Raw genomic sequence first — 19,778 nt, 5'->3', positions numbered from 1 at the left:
CTGCTACAATCACTGGGAGTCTTACTGGTGCCTCATGGCAAAGGGCAGGGGAGGACAAGATGAGAAAATCGAGATTGTGCTCGTCGTTGCTACTAGAGGGAAAACCACGCAGAGAGTACGCCCCTGAAGGGTCTCCTTTCTGCAGATTGAGAGCACATCTGATTATTTCCCAAGAAAGGAATAGAAAGCTCAGGAAAGCAGCTCTCCGAGGTTCCAGTTTGACAATATCCATTCCAAATCCTCTCCCTACCCCACCCCCAATCCATAGGGAACACTGAGGAGGGAGATCAGTGGGAGCCTGCACTGGAGATGTTGCTTGGGTGTCCAGAGTCTGGTGGCAGGGATTCCAAGGGAGGGAAACGCTCTCAAAACCCCTTTCTTTTTATTTTCTGTTCCCTTTATGTTGTCAGGGGCCAACAGGGAACAGAGCCTTAAGAACAGAGTCTCTAGACACTTTTGAGGAATGATTCGACTATATAAGCAGATTTAATGATAAAACTCTAAAGAATTAGAAATATACAAAAACGTCAAGGCTGCTGTTTTTTGTTTTTCGCTTTTCGCCTCCTGGTGGGGTAAGGGTCCTGTCCATCAGTCTTGTGCAAAAGGTCATGGTGCTGGCTCAGCAGTCATGTTCTCTCCCTTCCTGGGACAGGAGCAGCGCCCATGGGCGCCCTGACGCAGGAGGGCGGTGCTAAAGGACAGGCCTCTGGAGGCCCTGCTCGCTTCTCTTGGCCTGGAGGATGTCTCCGTGCTTCCGGCTTTATGTCCGACCTTTGAAAGTGTTCATGCAGGTGTAGCTGCCAGAAAACTTGTGGATTTCTTCAAGTGCTGCTTGTGGGAGTATGCTGCCAGGGCGAAAGGAGGCCATGAGCTTAAGACACTTACACGATGCCTTCTCTTAGCTTCAGGTTCCCCGCCCCCCTTTCCCTTCCCCAACCCGGGACTTCTTTCCATATGAGCTGCTATCTCATCAGGACCCATCCCCCCATCTTGTACCTGTGACACTGATTTCTTGAACCCAATTGTAAGACTTCACATTTGCTGCTGCTCAGTCTTATCTTAATCAATTTGGGCCAATATTCAAGACCTTTAGAGTGCTTCATCTAGCCTTCGGTGGTTTTTCTCTCTCACTGCTTAGTGACATTTCCAAACATGATAACACACACACACACTCACTATAGACATATTTTTGTCTTTATCCAAATCATTGATAAAAAATGTTAAAAAACAAAAAAAATAAAAAAAAACAAAAAAACAAAAAAAAACAGGGTCAAGCATAGATGTCTGAGGCACTCCACAGGAACTCTGCTCCCAAGGTAACATCCATCAATGATTACTTTGGGTCTGGCCCTCCAACCAGTCCTTCTACTATCCAACTGTACTAACATCAATATTTTGACCATGTTTATAAAGTGCTTAACACAGTGCCTTATACATAAGAACTCAGCAATGCTCGTTCCCATGTCTCCTCCTTTCCTGTGTTGATCTAAATATTGGCCCCGATTCATGTGTCATCCCATTCCCCCTCCCCGATTTTGTTTGTTTAAAAGCTGTGTTTTTTAGTTTGTAGCATTAAATATTTTATTTCAAAAAGTTCTCATTTTAAGGATGAAGCCAATATTTTGGGAGCAACCTATTAGCCTCAGGAGAGTATGCATCCAATGTTAAAACAATCCTGTTTTAACAGGAGGGCCGGACTTAGTCTCTGAACCCCCTATTCAGTCATCTTCACTCTTTTCTATCATTAAGGGGTGTCACGTAATTCTATAAGGACATTTCATTTCTATAGTCAGAGAGGTCCTGGATAGGTTGAGATCTGCATGGCACTGGAGATTTTTTTTTTTTACCTCAGCTTTAAAATCATCAGCTTGGCCATTTTTCCATGATTGTGTTCAATGTAATAATTAATGTGAAAAGGATGGTTGGGAAGCACCATGAAGTACTCACTAGTAATCACTTCTAAACTAATCTATAGAAACACAAAGGTGAATCCTTTTGAATCCTCTCTCTAACCTGATACGATGAAGACAAAAGTCAGCATTTATAATTATATTTATTCTCCCTGGGAGGTAAATACTATTATCATCCAGATTTTACATGGCAATGATGAGGAATGGAGACAGAGGGAGGATAAAAGACTTGCTTAGCTGAGAAGGGGCCAGGCAGAATATGAACTCGGGTCTGGAGGACTCTACCACCACTTCACCTAGTTGTCTAATCAGGTGGGCAAGGAAAGAGTTGTGGGACCTGTGCTTTGCATGCCCTCGTGAGATACTTGGTGATGTTCGACACATTTGTGGTGCGCTTCTTCTCGGGTGGGACCCCAGTTTGGGCACTGTCCATGGTACAAAGAAGAAAACACCATCCTCAAGAAAGCTTCCAAGTTAATGCGGGAGCTTCCAGCCCAGAACAGGACTGCTATTGAAAGAGCAAGTTGTGTGACTCTGGAGAATAAAGGCACCTTGAAGTACCTCCTCTGGGGATGTGGCCCTGGGTCCCAAGTTTTATGGTTTCATGGTGAATTCCCCCCCCCCCTTAGGCTGGGGTTAAGTGACTTGCCCAGGGTCACACAGCTAGGACGTGTTAAGTGTCTGAGACCAATTTGAACTCGGGTCCTCCTGAATTCAGGGCTGGTGCTCTGCTCTATCCACTGCACCACCTAGTTGTCCTGTTTCATGGTGAATTTGAAATCTGACCAGTCCAACTTCCCTCTGGCCTTCCGAACCTTATTTGTCTGATGTGTAAGAAAGTTCATTCTATCCTAGGCTGTATTAAGTCTCATTTCTGGGAGTGGAGCACTTCCAGTGAAGGGCCACAACAAGAGAAGGGTACCGAGTAAGCCAAAAGATGACGGACTGAAGGAGCTGAGGATGTTGAGCCTAGAGAAGAGAACACTTGTCTTTGCTTCTTTTCAAATGTCTTGGATGCTGCCACATGTAAGAAAATTTAGACTCATACAGTTTGGCCCCAAAAGGCAGGACTAAGAGCCATGGCTGGAAATTACAAAGAAATTAATTTTGGCCGGACACTAGAAAAAAACTTCCTAACCAGGCTGGAATGGCCACTGTCCACTGGCAGGAATGGGCATTCTCTCCCAGAGTGGGATTGGAATCGATGGACCCTTCCTGCCCTGAAATGCTTTGATTCTCTGGTGTGGAGAAGGCAGATCCTGAGATCCATCCAATTCTGTGATCATGCAATACTTGGAAAGCATTGCAACATGTGGTATTGATTCAATTTAACAACGATTTGTTGTTGTTGTTCAGTCAGACATGACTGACTCCATTGTGACCCCATTGGGGTTTTCTTGGTAGAGATACTGGAGGGGTTTGCCATTTTTTCTCCAGTTCATTTCATCGTTGAGGAAACTAAGGTAAACAGGCTAAAGTGACTTGCCCAGAATCACACAAGTGTCTGGGGGTAGATATGAGTTCAGGTCTTCAGGCCTGGTGTTCTATCCACTGTGCTACCGAGCTACCCATGACAGTGGGCTGAGCATCTATCACGTATGGTGCAGAAAGGAAACATGGGGTAACGGAGAGAGCTGGTCTACATTCAAGTCTTGCCTCTGACTGTTGAGCCTCTCGGCCTTCGAGACCCCTTCTTAAATGGTGGATCACAACTCCATTAGGGTCTCAAAACTGAATGTGGGAGTTGCAAAATTATGATTATCAGTTAATGTTTGATTTGTACACCTGGAAATCTCTCAGGTAAAAAGGCGTCTCGAATAAGAAGCCCGACACTAGTCAACTTTGAATGTGAAAAGAAGGCGTTGATCTTCAGAGGTAGCGAGTTTCCCATCCTGGCTTAGTCTTTCTCCCTCTCCCTCCCTTTGTAGATGCGCGGCTCCTGTTCTGATGGAGCTTAGGGCCCAGGAAGGGAAGCGAGGCCGGACATAACCTCACCCAGACAGAATGGGGAGGCCGGACACTGCATGGTGGCCCTGCCAAGGAATTCCTGAAAGGAGTCACAGATCAAGACCTGGAAGGCACCTTAGGGCCATCGTGTCCAACCTCTTCATTTTACAGAGGAGGAAACTGGGACCCAGAGAAGAGTCCGGTGTGGCGTGCTGGGTAGAGAGCTAGCCTTCAAGTCAGGAAGATGGTTCCAACCCCACCTGACGCCTCCTAGCTGAGACTCTCAAACCTTTCCATGCCTGGAGCCATTCCCTACACCAACAATGTGCAGAGGAGACACTGATGTGCATGAGGGGATCTCCAGGGCAGCGAAGGCACAAGTTTGGTCTCTGCTCTCCACAAGAAGGTCTCCTCTTCTGTCACAAAAAACCCTGGTCCTTCTCTCAGCTCAGGGTTTCCTACGAAGGCTCACTCAGCTGCCTTTTCTTCTGGCTTCTAGCCCATGTCCATGGCAACAGATGGGGAGTAGATTTTTTTCTGAGAATTAATGGCACAGGAAAATAGGGGCACTGGATAGAGCTGACCTGGCTCCGTGAAGTGTGTCCTGCCCTTCCCTGAAAGCACTTTCTAGGTCAAATAGGTTTAATGAAACAGGCAAAGCTGGATTGTCAAGGGGTTGTGGTGACCTACTCCCTGGTGCACTTGTATCTCCTGGGTCCCCTGAGTCCTTTCCCAGCCTCCAATCTGAGACTCGGAAAAAGCCGGCCAGAGCCAGAAATCAGGAAGTGCCATCAGAAATCAGCCTGACGCGGACAGGGCCAGTTGTGTGACAGCCAAATGACCTCAGGGAGTGTGGTGCAAGGTCAATTCCAAGGACGCCCTCCGAGTTGGGAGGAGCTGGGACTCGATCCTAAGTCTTATGAAACTTCAAGGTGAATTCCTGATCAGGATTACCCTTCCTTGTCCTCCCCAACAGCACATGCGGGGACGCACGTGCCAGACCTTTGGCTACGCTCTTGCATTTATTTTGTACAGGAAGAGCAGAGAGAGGGAGATGTGAAGTGCTAGAGGAGAAAGAGGGCCGCCATCTTGTCGGATGGACCTGTGACAAATTTATCGTAGGATGTGGACAGAATGACAACTATGGAAACCGTGTTGGAGAGAACTCAAATTGAAATGACTTATCTAGTACTCCAAGAGGGCAGAGACTGTGGCATTTTGTCTCTGTACCCCCCAGGGCTGGGAGTAGTGCCTGGCTCCGGCTCTATCGTGTGATGTTCCGTGGTCAGGGAGTTGCCTCCAGATTTTAGCTTATGGCCTAAAGGGCACGAAGGAAGACAGCTGACAAATCCTGACTGGGACACTGCAGGGCAGGACTCCCTCCCTCCTGGGCCCCTTTTCCTGGGTCATGGAGAATGGCATTTCTCATCATGTTCTGCCTTTTTCTTTGGAGAGGTCCTATCTTCTTGGAGGATGGGGGGAGGGGCTGCCTGCCCAGTCTTGTCCCCTTGAAAGGGGCTGCCCATGGTGTGCTGACACAGGGCAGACACAGGAGAGCTGATGGTGAGCCTGCCCCGTCCCAGAGACGTCAGCAGCTGAGGCACTGAGGGACAGCTTACTTCCTAGGCCAGAGAAGGGCTTCATGGGCAGCGCTCAACTTCCTGTGGAAACAAGGGGTGATTTCCAAGCGCTTCTGTGGAATATGATCCGATGCCGGCTATGCCGACAGAGAAGAACCTTCTCCAGGCCTTGTCGTTCTGCAGAGTGAGGATGGAGAGGGCGCAGAGACTTCCTGAGCAGAGTTCTGCTTAGACAAGAATCTGTGACCTCCAGACCAGAGGAGCGTTAAAGGGCCCGTGACGTGGGCAAGCAGGGCCTCTGGAATTCTCCCATCTCGGCTCTTAGGGACAGGGACAGGAGAGGAGATTTCATCAAGGGAATTTCCGGATGAGCAAGCTCCCTCTACCACTACAAGATGCACCTTCTCTGTAACTTAGGTCTTAAAGAAGTGCCTGGAGCGCCGAGAAGTCCGATGTCCAGGGTCATATGGCCAGCGCAGGCCCAGATTTCAGCAGGGCACCCTATTACCTCTGTTGTTGTGTTTCACTCTGTCCACTGTTTCCACTGGTGAGGGGAGTGCTGTAGGTCCAATGCAAAGGGGAGAGGAACACCGGCGGAGCTTCTGCACTATAAGAACGCTTTATTTCCAGTTTCTGCATTACCGAGAACGCTTTATTTCCAGTTTCTGTGCTCCCTGAGTCCTCCATATCTTCTGCGCGTTATGGCAGTCATCACCTGTGGGCATTTGTTACCTGGAGTGCTTGTACAGGAGCCAGGGATCCTGACAGGGAGTCAGGGTAAACCAGACAACAGCTGTATCTACACTGAACTGGGAGATTCTTCCGGTAACCTCCAGGTGAGAACATGATGATTTGAAAGAGAAACTGCCCTTTTAGCAACAGGCCTTTGTATCACACTTGGTCCGAGGGAGCCCAGAGGCCGTGCTGGGCTGGAGGCCATATGCTACTTACAGGATAAAGCATGAAGATTTTTTTTCATGTGTTAGGGAGAATAGAGAGCTAGCTCTCCAGTCAGGAAGACCAGAATTCAAATCCGGACTCAGACACTTAACACTTCCTGGCTATGTGACCTTGGGCAAGTCACTTAACCCCAATTGCCTTAGGGGGAAAAAATCTCTTTTCAGACTATCTATCTAGCTTTTATAATCCTGAGTAAATCACTTAACCTCTGTGTGCCTCAGTTTTCTCATCTGTGAAATGGGGATATTAATAATATCTACTTCCCAGAGTTGTAAGAACATGAAAATACTATATACATGCTACATATCACCATGTTTTGCACGACAAGCACGTGTCTTTCCCCACTAAATTCAATTAATTTCAACATTTATTTAGTGTCTACTATGTGCTAGGGATGCCAAGGTGACGTCCCTGAGGGCAGGAACCCCTTCCAGAGTCTAACACAGGAGGACCCTGCCCGCTCTGATGACAGCATGTATCACTGTCTTGCACTGACTGATGATGGGCTTCACAGGGCCACGATCCCTCTCCCCACCCCAAGCACCCCAAGCACCCCAAGCACCCCAAGCACCCCAAGCACCCCCTGTACCTTTTCAAGATGACCAGTATGTGCATCGTCCAGGGGAGCAGGAGGAGGGCCTGATTGAGCTGAACAGCTTCCACTGTCCTCCGGGCCACTGTTTCTGGCTTCAGTGGGGGAAAGAGATTGGGAAACCTGCAATTACAAACACAAAACGCTGTATCACGCTGATGTCTCACCCAGGGAGCCCCTGCACTCAGGGCTTGCAGGAACGGGAGCTTGGCCACAGGAGGAGGAAGGGATGGGCTCTCTCTGGGGAGGCTCAGTTTGGGAAAACGAGGCACGACTGTGCAGCAAAACCAGGACTTCCCAAGGAAATCACCTAGAAGAGAGAGGTTTATGGGGTGGCCTAAGGGCTGCTTGGGATCTTGCAGTCTAGAACACAAGAGAATCATTATCATTATCAAGCATTTATTAAGTGCCTACTGCGTGCCAAGCATGTGCTAAATGCTAGGGATACGAAGAAAGCCTAAGGTCCCTGCTCTCAAGGAGCTTACAATCTAAGGGAGGAAACAGCAGACAGACAATTATGGTCAAATATGCCTTAGATGGGATTGACTGGGGGTAATCTCAGAAGAAAGGCATTAATAATTAGGAGGTCTAGAGAGGACTTCCTGTAGAAGTGAGACTTAAAGGAAGCTGGGAGGCAGAGACGGGGAAGACAGAGGGGACAGTCAGAGAAAACAGGCAGGGTCAGAAGGCGGAGGGTCCGGTGAGAGGAGCGGCCAGGAGGCCAAGGCAGCTGGATCATGAACAAGATAGATGGAGTAAAATATAAGAAGCAGTAAAATAAAGGGCTTTTTAAAAGCCAGAGAAAGGATCACTGGAGTTTATTTAGAAGGGAAAGGACATGGTTGGACCCTCATTTGGGGAAGATCAGTTTGACAGCCGCATGGAGGAGGAGGAAAGGGGACGGGCTCGAAGCTGGGAGATGGACCAGGAGCCTCCTGAAGTAGTCCAGGTGTGAGGTGCTGGGGGCCTGCACCAGATGGCAGCCACATCAGAGGGGAGAAGGGGGCGTCTATTAATAAATGCTGTGAAGGTGGAAGTGGTGGAACCGACACCAGATTAGGTCTGTGGCGTGACCACGACTAAGGGTTCACGAAAGACCCCAGGCTGTGGAGCCCTGGACAGTTACCGGGAAGCTGGGGCGGGGGAGGGACTTGAATTCTGTTTTAGTCATGTTGGGTTTGGTATTTGGACAGTGACCAGCCTGAGATGTCCGACAGGCAGGTGGTAATGTGCGAGATGAGCTCATGAGAGAGGTAAGGGCTAGAAAAATAGATCTGAGGATCATCTTCATGGAAATGATCATTGATTCCACGGGGACTGATGAAATCATTGGAAGAGATAGGATAGACAGACTACAGACAGATAGAGGGAGAATGTCAGTGGATCCAGGACAAACCCTTGGGGGAGAGTCATAGCTCTCGATGCAAATCTGGAAAAGGAAACTGAGAAATAGTTAAGACAGGAGGAGATTCAGAAGAGATCAGTGTCAGGAGGAAGTATCCAGGAAGAAAAGTCAAGAAGGACGAGGCCTGAGAAATATCTCATCTGGATATTGAGAGGTCCTTGAAGGGAGCAGTTTGGGCTGATGGTGAGGATGGAAGCCAAACTGTCTGTAGAATGTAGAGGTTTAGGAAGAGAGGGAGAGAAGAAGACAGGCACCATCTGTAGACAGCTTTCTCAAGGAATTGTACCACAAAAAGGAAGGGCGATCCGCCCCCATTCTACAATCCCCAAAGAAACACCAGAAGGGCAATGGAGAGGAGTCAGCATATGGCCAGACGAAGAATTACAAAGGAGGACAGCGGAAAGGTGATCATTAAAAAAAAATGATGATGATTGAAAAAGAAAATGGGCCAGTCCTATGGGGAAGTGAGGGGTACCTGGTACGTGGCTGTACCAGAAGCTCAAGGAAAGAAGGCAAGGTCTCCAGCATGGGGGAAGGATTCCCCAGGGCCAACAGATGGAGGGGCAAGGAGAAAGGTCCCCAGGGGGCAGGTGGGGCGGGCTGTGACCTGTGTCACTGGAGACAGTGTTCATGAGCAGGAGGCCACAAGTCCCCTAGAACACTCAGATGGTTATGAAAGGGTGTAGCTTCTAGGGAAAATATAACAATAATCTAAGGTCCCCTGACCTTCGAGTGCTATTGTTCTAACAATCTGTCTATCAATGATCCTAAAGCCTTCAGGCCTTAGGAAAGTTCTACAAACACTGCTGACTGTCAGATGCATAATCTGCTGGTCAGTGATGACTAAGTTCCTGAGATCACTCCTGGACTATAAAATTAGCCTATCAGTGACATGAAGAACTGAATAAATTTGTCTCCTTGTTCCCCATTCTTTGCTAAATCTTCTTGGATTAGTCCGCTTCAATTGGCGTTGCGATTAGAATAAACTTTGCCCCTTCACTTGGAGATGGGTTCAAGCCTGCAAACTCTTTTGAGACACCTCACGACACCGGTCTGTGACCCCAACTTTTGGGGGGCTCCTTCTGAACCTCAACAGCCAGACGTTTTATCAGTCCTCGGCAGGCTCTGCTGAAGTCATGGCTAGAATAGCTGCAGCTGGGAACAGTGGCCGGCTCTTCTAGTTTCTTTCAGGAAGAAGGTTTTCATTAAATACCATTAGTCCATCCCTCTTCATTTGCTCATCCCGGGACTGCGAGCATTCAGGCCTATATGTCAGTAGGCAACGGCCGCCCACCAAGGGAGAAAGTCTTATATTTCTGTCTCCAAAGGGGAAGAGGGCAAGGAGGTGGAGTTCGACGTGAGAAAGGGGAAAACACGGCCATAAATCTGATTTCCAGCTCCAACCTGTCGCTGTACATCACGAGCTCAGAGGAGCGTTTGACGTGCTTATGAGAATCATCCCTTCCCCAATTCTTTGGAAGTACTTTAGGGGATTGAGACAACCTTGCAAATAAAAGTTAATGGGTTCACCAGTCCCTAACCGCCATCCTCAGGAGGTAGCTGATCTTTAGGTCTCGGCCTCCGCTTGTCCAGCCTCAGATCGGCAGGTGGCTGCTCTGAGCCTCCGGCATCCGAGGGCCTTGGAAGTTCACATCAGGAGTTTGGTCCAGGGGCAGACCCAAGCCTGAGCTGTCTCAGGTCTTATCCAGCTTCTCCTCAAAGTCCTACAGGGTCCTACGGGAGGTCTTCTGTTCTCTGGACCCCGAGATGACAAAAGCAGATTCCTCTGGCTGTCTACCCGCCATTCCCTTGTCCTTGACCTGGTCACTGGGAACAGCGATCACATCAACTATGGTTCCTGGAGGATGAGACAGCAGCAGCCAGAGGACCCCGCTCTCATGTCCAGTTTAGAAATAACTGTCGCCCTCCATGGCACATAGATGCATTTTAGGAAAACTTAAATAGCAATGCATTGTAAGAAGCTCCATCTTAATCAGATGGGGCCAGCACTGTCCTCGATATATTCTCTTCCTCCATTGCAGATTCCTAACCATCTTTAAACTATGAACTTTAAAAATTATTTTTGGATAATTTTGAAATAATTTTGAAAATTTGGATAAATTTTACAATTCAACACAATGGGCTTCCTTTGTAATCTCATATTTTTTGCATTCAAAAACACTATTCTAATGAATCTATAGGGTTTGTCAGACTGCATAGTAAGTACTTAATAAATGCTTGTTTCTTTCCTTAAATATCACAAAAAGGTGAAGAACAGAAGGGAAAAAGAACTTATTAGGCACCAATTATGCACCAGGCACTGAGCCAAGTGCTTTACAGATGTTATTTTATTTGATTCTCACAACAATCCTGGGAGGAGGGGCTATTTTTATCCCCATTTTAGAGAGAAGGCAATTGAGTCAGACTGAGATGAGGTTGCCAGCCCAGAGTCACACAGTGAAGTTAAGTGCCTAAGGCTGACTTCAGGCTCAAGGCTTCATCTCTTGTCCCACCCCCTGCTAAGAAGAACCCCAGAATGTAAGCGACTTGAGGGCAGGAACCGCTTCCTCTTTTGTCTTTGTGACCCCAGAGCTTAGCAGAGTGTCTGGCACATAATGTTTCATAAATGCTTTTTCATTTTCCTTTTATTTCCTAAGGCCCATGGTCTTTACTCACCTGACTCTCATTCCCTGAAACATCTCTGTGCTAGTATGGAAGGGCAGGACAGTGGTGGCGTTGACCCCTGGACAGTCCAGCAGACCCAGAGTCAGACTCTCCATGAAGGCGAAGGAAGACGCTTTGGAGGTGCAGTAGTCAATGGCTCCAGGGATGGCCGACAAAGCCAGAACTGAATTTAGACACACAATATGGCCATTCTGGAGCTCTAGCATCCGGGGCAGGAAGGCCTTGGTGGTCTAGGGCAGAAACAAGAAGTCAGCTTGGAAGATATTCCTTTCAATCCCCTAGCATGCATCTTTTTTCCCCCTAAGGGGCAAGGATCTCAATAACATTTCTAGGCAATAAGTCTTACAATTAAGGGGGAACAAAAAATTAACTATCGTCTGCTTAGTGGAGACAGATCATAAAGACCCAAGAATTTCTGGCATGAGTTGGATCCAATACCAAATTGCTCTCTGACATGTCCGCTGGCCTGCTGATCTCCCCCACCAGGGTCATTCTCAAGGCCGCTGGACCTATCTTAGGAAGAAATGTCCACATCCGATTCAGCCGCTGCTCTTACCCAGAACTGCCCCAGTGTGTTGATGTGCTGCGACTTCAAGAGGGCATCATCATCACTGTCCATCAGGCTCTTCCCATGGACCACGGCAGCGTTGTTGACCAGAATAGTGATATCCCCTACCTAGAAACAAAAGGAAGAGAGCAGAGCCCAATTATGACCTAAATTCCCTCTGTTCAAGCTCAGCTGGGCACACCTCTCACTGCTCAAATGGACACGTCCCCTTCCGCCTCCACGAACTGCACGGGCCGCCTCTCAAGCACAGAAAGAACTTATTGCGCAGGTCACTTCTCATGCATAGAGAGGATTATTTCCAGTTGTTAAAAAAAATCCTTCTACTCCTCCAAGACTCAAACTACCTCTTTCTGTCTGCTTGTGATTGCTCTAGTTGAAAGTGGTATCTCTTCCCTCAAATTTCCCTAGAATATTTGTTTGGTTTTCTTTCCCACCCTCACCATTAATATAACATAATATAATGTAATATATAATATAATATAACATAACAATATTCTTATTTGTGTATGTGGTGTTTTTCTCTAACAGACTGCAAGTTCTTTGAGAGCAAGAATTATACCATTCAGCTCAAATGAACAAACACTTATTAATCTTGCACTGTGTCCAAGGCTCAGTGCTGGACAAGGGGTGAGAGCTGAAGGGGCTGAACAAGGACAGAAATGTGGCAGTCCCTGCCCTCAAAGAGCTTACCTTCTTGGGGAGAGGAGGCAGAGTGTACAGAGATAAGTACAAAAATATTACTTAATTGTGCTGCTAGAATGTATATTCCTTATGGGAGAGGCTATTTTGTTTTTATTTTTATATCTCCATTCTGACATCTATCATGTTTATATTTATCTTCTATATCCTATCTATACAAACATACACAGAAGAGAAATATGACCTAGATTTCTCATCAAGATCATTGGATAAGTTGCTTGTGATTGAAATCCAGACAATGTGGGGGTGTTTGGTTTCTTGGGGGAGGGGGATTGTGGTGTTCAGGGTCTGGATTTGCTATTTTATCTCTAGAGAGTGTAAGTTAATATTCTCTGAGAGATTCTCGGATCTGAGATTTAAATGATAGTATGTGTCAACAATCAGTATTGGAACCTAAATTATCCTGAACTCCAAATCTAGCCCTATTTCCAATAAATGTTAACAAATGAGCTGCGAATGAATGGACCATAAGAAATCAGCCAGTGGAGAAAAGGATTTAGGAAAGGAAATAAGAGAGAGTGGGAGAATGATTCCAATTTCTTTGGGTTCTTTTTGTTCATGGACATTGTCAGACACTTTTGCCATGCTCTACTCTAGGAAGGACCCTCCCCAAGCACCATCTGTTTCTGGGGAGTGGAGAAGCAGCAGCAGTGACCAAGGACGAGTTGGTCCCTTGAGTCCATCATGAGGTTGGGCCTGGCCATCCATGTGGACTAAGGTTTTCTTGGAGCCAGATCACAGGGAAGACATCTCTTTTCAAACACGCCTGAGATCTGAATGTGCCATCATCTTCCACAGGGATTCCCAGCCTTTTAATCTGAGCTGAAGACAGGTCCAAGAATCAGCAGCCTCTATCTCCCTCCCAGCCTCCCTACCTTCTCTCGAACAGCTTTTGCCGTCTGGTAAACCTCTTCCCGGTTGCCCACGTCACAGATAAAATAGTGGCATTCGGTACCCATCAGCCGGATTTCTTCGGTGGTCTCCTTTAGACATTTCTCAGTTCGACCCCAAAGGATGATCTGAAAGTGGAAATAAATAGAAAACTCAGCCAGAAAATCAAAACCAAGTTTATTATTAAAAAAGCTGACATGATAGCTAGACCATGTATCACTTCAGAGAACTATGGTACCATTTACCTAGCACTTTGTGATTTACACATTATCTTCTCTTTTTATCCTCACTACAATGTTGGGAAGAAAATGCTATTGCTTCCCACATTGTACTGAGATGTAGAGAGTTTGAATCAATTATTAAATGAAGGTGCTTCCTTTAAATAGCCTCCCCTTCCTCCCATTTTCAGTGTTTCAGTCTGCCCTTTTAAATATATATATACACACATATATGTATATATATATATAATATTTTATTTTTCCAAATACATGCAAAGATGGTTTCAACATTCACTCTTGCAAAACCTTGAATTCCAAATTTTTCTCCCTTCCTCCCTCCCTCCCTTCTGCCCTCCTCTCCAAGACAGCAAGCAACCCAATATAAATTAATCAAGTACAATTCTTCTACACATATTTCCATATTTGTAATGCTGCACAAGAAAAATCAGATCAAAGGGAAACAACCATGAGAAAGAAAAAAAACAACCAAAAAAGGTGAAAATACTATATTTTGATCCACATTCAATCCCCATAGTTCCCTCTCTGAATATAGATGGAGCTTTCTTTCCCATGTCTATTGCAATTGCCTTGAATCAAGAGGTACCTTTTGTATTTGATCATACTCTATGTATGATGTTGATCACCTCCCATCCTCCATGTATCCTCTTGCACATGAGTTGGAGAAAGATCACCATAGAACCTAGGTTTTGATATTAAGCTCACTCTACAGCCTCACACTGCCTCTAATTCTGAATATATGATAAATCAAGGCGAGCACAGTTTACCTCTGTTCTAGGTGCTGGAGACAAAAACCAAAGAGGCAAAGACAAAAGAATCCATTTCTGCCCTAGACAAACTTTCATTCCACTGGTGGAGGGAGAGGGAAGGGATGGAATATATTCACATATAAGTATACTTGGGATAGCTACAAACTCAATACACAGTAATGGAGAGGCTAATAATAATTTGGGGAAGAATCAGAAAAGGATTCGAAGGAGGTGGCAACTGAACGGAGGCTTGACAGGAGCTAAGGGTTCCAAAAGGCAGGATGAGGGATGGCATTCTAGGCAGGAGGGACATGCAAAGAGATGAAATCCTGTGTATGGAAACAATGAGCAGGTCAGTCTGGCTAGAACGTATAGATTACTGTAGAAGGACAAGCCAGAATCAGATTGTGCCTTGTGAATGCCAAATAAAGGGCTCTATGTTGTACGCTAAAGGCAGTGAGGATGCCCTGAAGCTGCCTGACAGGGCCTGTGCTTTGGGATGGGGCATTTGGCATCTGGTGGATGGGAGGGTCAAGACAATGAGGAGGCTACTAGAGTGGTCCATGGAGCTGGTGATGAAGGCTGAGACTGGAGTGGTTAAGATGCGAAGAGAGAAGGGGATGGAGTTAAAGAGACCTTGAGGAAAGAAAGCTCCATCTATATTCAGAGAGGGAACTATGGGGATTGAATGTGGATCAAAACATAGTATTGAGACTGGATGAGACTTGGAAACTGTTGGATATGGAAGCTGGAAGCATCAGTGTAAATGGCAGAGGGGAGGTGCTTTGAACAGAAATATGGAAGTTAGGAGATGGGCTGGGGGGACGGGTTAGAGGAAAAAAAGGTGAGTTCTGTTTTGGACAGAGAACGGAGCAGGCTAAGTTTGAGGTTCCTATGGGTCATCCTGATGGAGATGTTCGGCAGGGAGATATGTAGATTTGTGCTGAATCTGCAGAGAGAATCAGCATTGAGTGCTATGTCTCTGGGTAGTGCTCTGGACCTACAGTGAGGAAGACCTGGTTCAAATCCACAACTTGCTGTATGATCCTGGGAAAATTTGTTAACTTAGTTCTGCTTCAGTTTCCTCATCTGTAAAGTATAATAACAGTATCTACCTCCCAGGATTATTGAGGATAAATCAAAATCTTTGTAAGCTGTGTTGCAAACATTACGGTGCCACAGAAATCAACATTCTTCTTTTTATTATTAATTTTTGATTATGGCTGAATTCACATCAGCTGATATGGTCACCAAGACGGCCTAAGAGCAGAGGGTGCAGGATGATATTCTGGAGCAGATCTGCATATAATAGGCAGGCCAGGGATGATGATTCTGCAAAGAAGTCAAAGATTTGGGGGGTGGTAATTATCACCCCTGAAGCTCTCACAAAGCACTTCTCTTTGGGAGGAATTCAGGTTCATATTGCACTTGGATTAATACTCTGTGCTGCTGAAACCCCGATTTTCTCTAAAGGTCCTACCCAGTGCCTATTTAGACATTGGAGCTTCTGGACAGGGACCCCTCTTTCCAGCCATCGGCCTGCCTGAAATACCATTGGAATAGTGGGGGCAACCAAGGTAGGAAGGAAAAGAGGGAGCTTAAAGATATCTGGAGTTTTTTCTAGAATTGTATACATTAATAACAACAACCACCAGAATGACAATAACTCACATCTCTATTATGCCTTATAATCTGCCAAATTCTTCTGTGAGGCTGCGAATATAAATATTGCTACATCCATTTTGCAGGTGAGAAGACTGAGGCTTTGAGAAACTTAAGAGCTTTTGTTCATTATCACAATAAATTTGTGTGGTGACGGTTGAGCCCAGGCCTCCCAACTCCAAACCTAGCATTTCGGAAAACCCCTCATTAAAAGTTTTGGGAATGAGAAAAGCACTTTGGGGGGAGCATATCCGCAGAGATTCCCAGAGAAATGTTTAACCAGAGAAAGGCTATGTGGACACAGGGATAAGACTAAGTGACTCCCTTAAACTCTGAGTAATTGAAAAACCAATGAAGGTACCAGATGAGACATATAATTCCTTTGTCCTTTCATGAGACCGGGAAGACAGAATTTTTTATATTATCAGGCATTGTATCAGGTAATTTGGTTCACTTTTCATAAGGAAGGGCATAGGGGAAGGGGAAAGAGTTGAAATGACTGTAGTATCAGGACAAAAACATATATCTTTTTAAAAAACAAAGGTTAAGTGATTCCAAGAATGAAAAATCATTTCTCTGCAGCTGGAGAATTCATTTGCCCTTAGACTGGGTGCTGACTCCTCATGAACACTTTCTTTCTCTCTGGAAACTTTTTACCTACAACTTGACTTTGAAATCTGCAGAAAAGTTATCCAGTTAAGGGATGATCTAACCAGCCACAAGAACGTCTGGGAGAGGAAACGAAGGGCATGTCGGTTATGGGGAGAAGCCTTCAGCAGCCCGTGAGGGCCCTTCTTCGGCACGTCCTCCACAGACAGTGTAAGAAATCGGATGGAAGCTTTTGACCGCTGAGCCATCACAGGGACGGGGCACCCTGTGGGCCAGCAGAATAAAGGCTTTGTGCAAGGCTCTCACACAGAGCTGCAGGGAAGAGATGGTGAGTGGTGGGAAGCCAGGGATGCTGGGGCCGACTATTTCTTAAAGTATAAATAGGGCCAGAGTTCCTAACATGGTGTAACCATGCCCTGCTTTACTCATTTAGTAATGAGAGGAATAATTCCCTCTGAGGGAAGAGAGATGAGAGTTTGATGGGTCTCCCAAATCCAAGGCGCTTCTATCCTTGCCTGCTTGCCTTTGGAGCTAAGGGACGAGGGGCATCTAGAGAGAAATTCTGAAGGCCCCACAGACCTCCATCACTGAGTTTTTAGCTGAAGTGGATTTTGCATCAACTTAAGCATGGACCTGCGACTTCCCCCTGAGATGATAAAGTTCCCTGAGGGCAAGGGCAGTGTCATTTTGACCATATAGGGTTAAGGGAAGGGATTTCACTGCTGGACTGAGATCAGCACCTACTCTGTGACCTGGGGGTTAGAAAGTTGCCAAGGGTCCTGAGAGGGGGTCATCTTGCCCAGAGTCACACGGCCAAAATGTGTCCGGGGCAGCACTGAACCCAGCTTCCTGACTCTGGGATGAGCCCTTTGGCTCATGGGAGGAGCCTGATGAATGCTTTTCAGCTGTGAGCAAGAAATGATGCATTAAGGGGCAGCTAGGGGGCGCAGTGGAGAGAGCACCAGCCCTGAAGTCAGGAGGACCTGAGTTCAAATTTGAACTTAGACACTTTAACACTTCTAAGCCGTGTGACCCTGGGCAAGTCACTTAACCCCAGTTGCCTGGGGGCTGGGGGGAGAGATGCACTCAAGTACCTGAAATCTTTTAAAATTGGTGGCCGAGGATGTTCAGGTCCTGCATGAAGGGCCCGGGAGGTGGATGGGCCACTGGCTGGAGTCAAGAATTTTGGATTCAAATCCCGTCTCAATCCCTGGCCGTGGGGCCCGGCAAGTGCCGGCCCTGGGCCTCCTCTGTAAAGTCCGAAGCTGGACTCGTGGCCTTCTCCAGTGGCTTCCAGGTTCAAATCTATCATTCCGTAAGACGGGGCACGTGTGACGGAGGGGTTACTGGGGACAGAGGGGAGGCAGGTAGCGAGGGCTTCGGCTCAGCCTTCTTTATTAGGCCCCGCTTGCTCTCCAGGGCTCCAAAGGAAGGCTTTGTTGGGCCTCGGGGAGGGCGATGGAAGGATGGGGGATGGGGGCGGGGCAGTGAGCGTCCTCTCCTGAATCTGAAAAGGGGAGCATGGGAGCAGGATGGGAAAAAGAAAAGATCTGTCCAACTTTGCTCCTCTCTGGCTTCCAGACAGGGTCTCACTGGCAACTGGGCTTCAAGTTGGGGTGTTGCTGGCAGCCAGAGAGATCCCAGCGAGAATCCTCATAATAGCCCCAGACACAGGGACCTTGTTTCTTTGAATTCCCATTCATTCAGGTTATGTACAGGGGGCGGAGGGAAGAGAGAAAATGTAATCTCTCTTTTTGGACAGGTAGCTGCCAGGCCTGGACGGGATCCAGCCACTGTCTCTCTGGTCCCTTCAGCTACCATCCCGGGCGGATGGGCAGCTCCCCCATCTCCCCCACCCCTTCCCACATGCAGGGACTCTGCACCTCCCCCCTGTCCCAGATCCCCTCCCATAGAAGCCCTACTCTTCTTTCAGAAAGTTACTGACCAGAAAATTGGGGAGGGCAGTGGCCCAGCAGGGCGGGTAATCCCCTCTGGGGGGAGGGGTCTTTGCCCCCTGTAACCTCAGAATGACCTCACCCCAAGGCTGGCCAGTGTCAGGGAATGGGGCTAAGAGAACAGCCCTCTTCCACCCCTGAGAAAATCAGGGATTTGTGGTGGGTGAATAAGGGAGAGAGAAAGGAGAGATTTATGACCCCTTGAAACTTAACCCTGCCTGCTCCCTGATTAACTTTCAGGACAGGGATAGGCTGAGGTCTGGTGGGGAGAGGTGGTGGTCAGCAGCAGTCAGATTTACTCTGGGGTGTAGCTTGTACCCGGGAGTTACCGGCTACCAGCAACTGAATGTCCTGTGCCACGTGACACGCAGGGTGCCAAGATGGAGACCTCCGTCCAACCACCCCGACAGCAAGGCTTTCCCCATTACTTTACATGATTTTCTAAAGCACTCATATAGTAAAGACAGGTTCACATGTTGGAGCTATAACAGAGCTTTCTTCTCCCTTCCTATTTCCCTCAGTCTCCTTTTTCTTGCTCATGCTTTCTCTCAGTCTTTGTTTCTTTCTCTCTCCTCCCTTCTCCCCTTTTTCTTGCTCATGTTCTGAGTCTTTGTCTGTCTCTCTTTCTCTTTCCCCCTCACTTCTCTCTCTTTTTTCTTGTTTCTCAATCATGTTCTCTCAGTCTTTATTTCTCTCTTCCCCCTTCCCTCTCTCTCTTGTTTCTCAATCATGTTCTCTCAGTATCTGTCTCTCTCTTTCTCCTCCTCCACTTCCCTCTCAGTTTTTAATCATGTTCTCTCTCAATCTCTGTCTCCCCCCCCCCCCCCCCGCTATTTCCCTCTCTCTCCTTTTTTTCAATCATGTTCTCTCTCAGTCTCACTATGAACATAGCTACAGTTCAAGGTCAAAGTCCCTAGAATTGTTGTTACAATGAGAAATTTAGAGTTATAAGGGGCCTCAGAGGCTTTACAGTTAAGGAAACTAAGGCTTGGAGAGATGCTTAAAAAAAAAAAAAAAAAAGATAAAATCTCAAAGTTCCCAAGTCATGAGAGACTACAATTTTAGGATTTGTTCTTAATGGGAATCTCACCCCCTTTTACCTCTCTGGCAGGAGGAAGTTAACAAAGTCCAGTCTTATAGACAAGATGGAGAACGCAGACACGGTCTAAGAGCAGAATATGCTTCTGGCTTACCACAGGTGCTCACAAGGTGGGGAGCACTTGAAACTGCTTTCAATGGAGCCAAGCTTGGCTTGCTAGAAAGCAGGGACAGTTTGGAACAATTGAGTCTTGATCTTCTCTGTATGGATTAGTCTTGGACTGAGTTTCCC

General features: G+C 46.9%; 1 protein-coding gene across 1 annotated transcript in view; it reads right to left on the bottom strand.

Moving 5' to 3' along the window:
* Window positions 1-454: 454 nt before the first annotated feature.
* The window catches only part of DHRS3 (dehydrogenase/reductase 3), a 48,723-nt gene continuing 29,399 nt past the window's right edge, over window positions 455-19,778 (bottom strand). Inside the window, exons 2-6 of the mRNA XM_074306227.1 lie at window positions 13,222-13,365; window positions 11,636-11,755; window positions 11,071-11,309; window positions 6,987-7,112; window positions 455-845 (exon numbers count right to left, since the gene is read on the bottom strand). Coding sequence (XP_074162328.1) covers window positions 761-845; window positions 6,987-7,112; window positions 11,071-11,309; window positions 11,636-11,755; window positions 13,222-13,365 — 714 coding nt within the window. The 3' untranslated portion in view covers window positions 455-760. The remainder of the gene's footprint in view (window positions 846-6,986; window positions 7,113-11,070; window positions 11,310-11,635; window positions 11,756-13,221; window positions 13,366-19,778) is intronic.

The sequence above is a fragment of the Sminthopsis crassicaudata genome, chromosome 3 (assembly GCF_048593235.1).
Source record: "Sminthopsis crassicaudata isolate SCR6 chromosome 3, ASM4859323v1, whole genome shotgun sequence".
NCBI classification, from domain to species: Eukaryota; Metazoa; Chordata; class Mammalia; order Dasyuromorphia; family Dasyuridae; genus Sminthopsis; species Sminthopsis crassicaudata.
The sequence above is the reverse complement of the archived record's forward strand: the minus strand, read 5'-3'. Positions and strand labels throughout refer to the sequence as shown.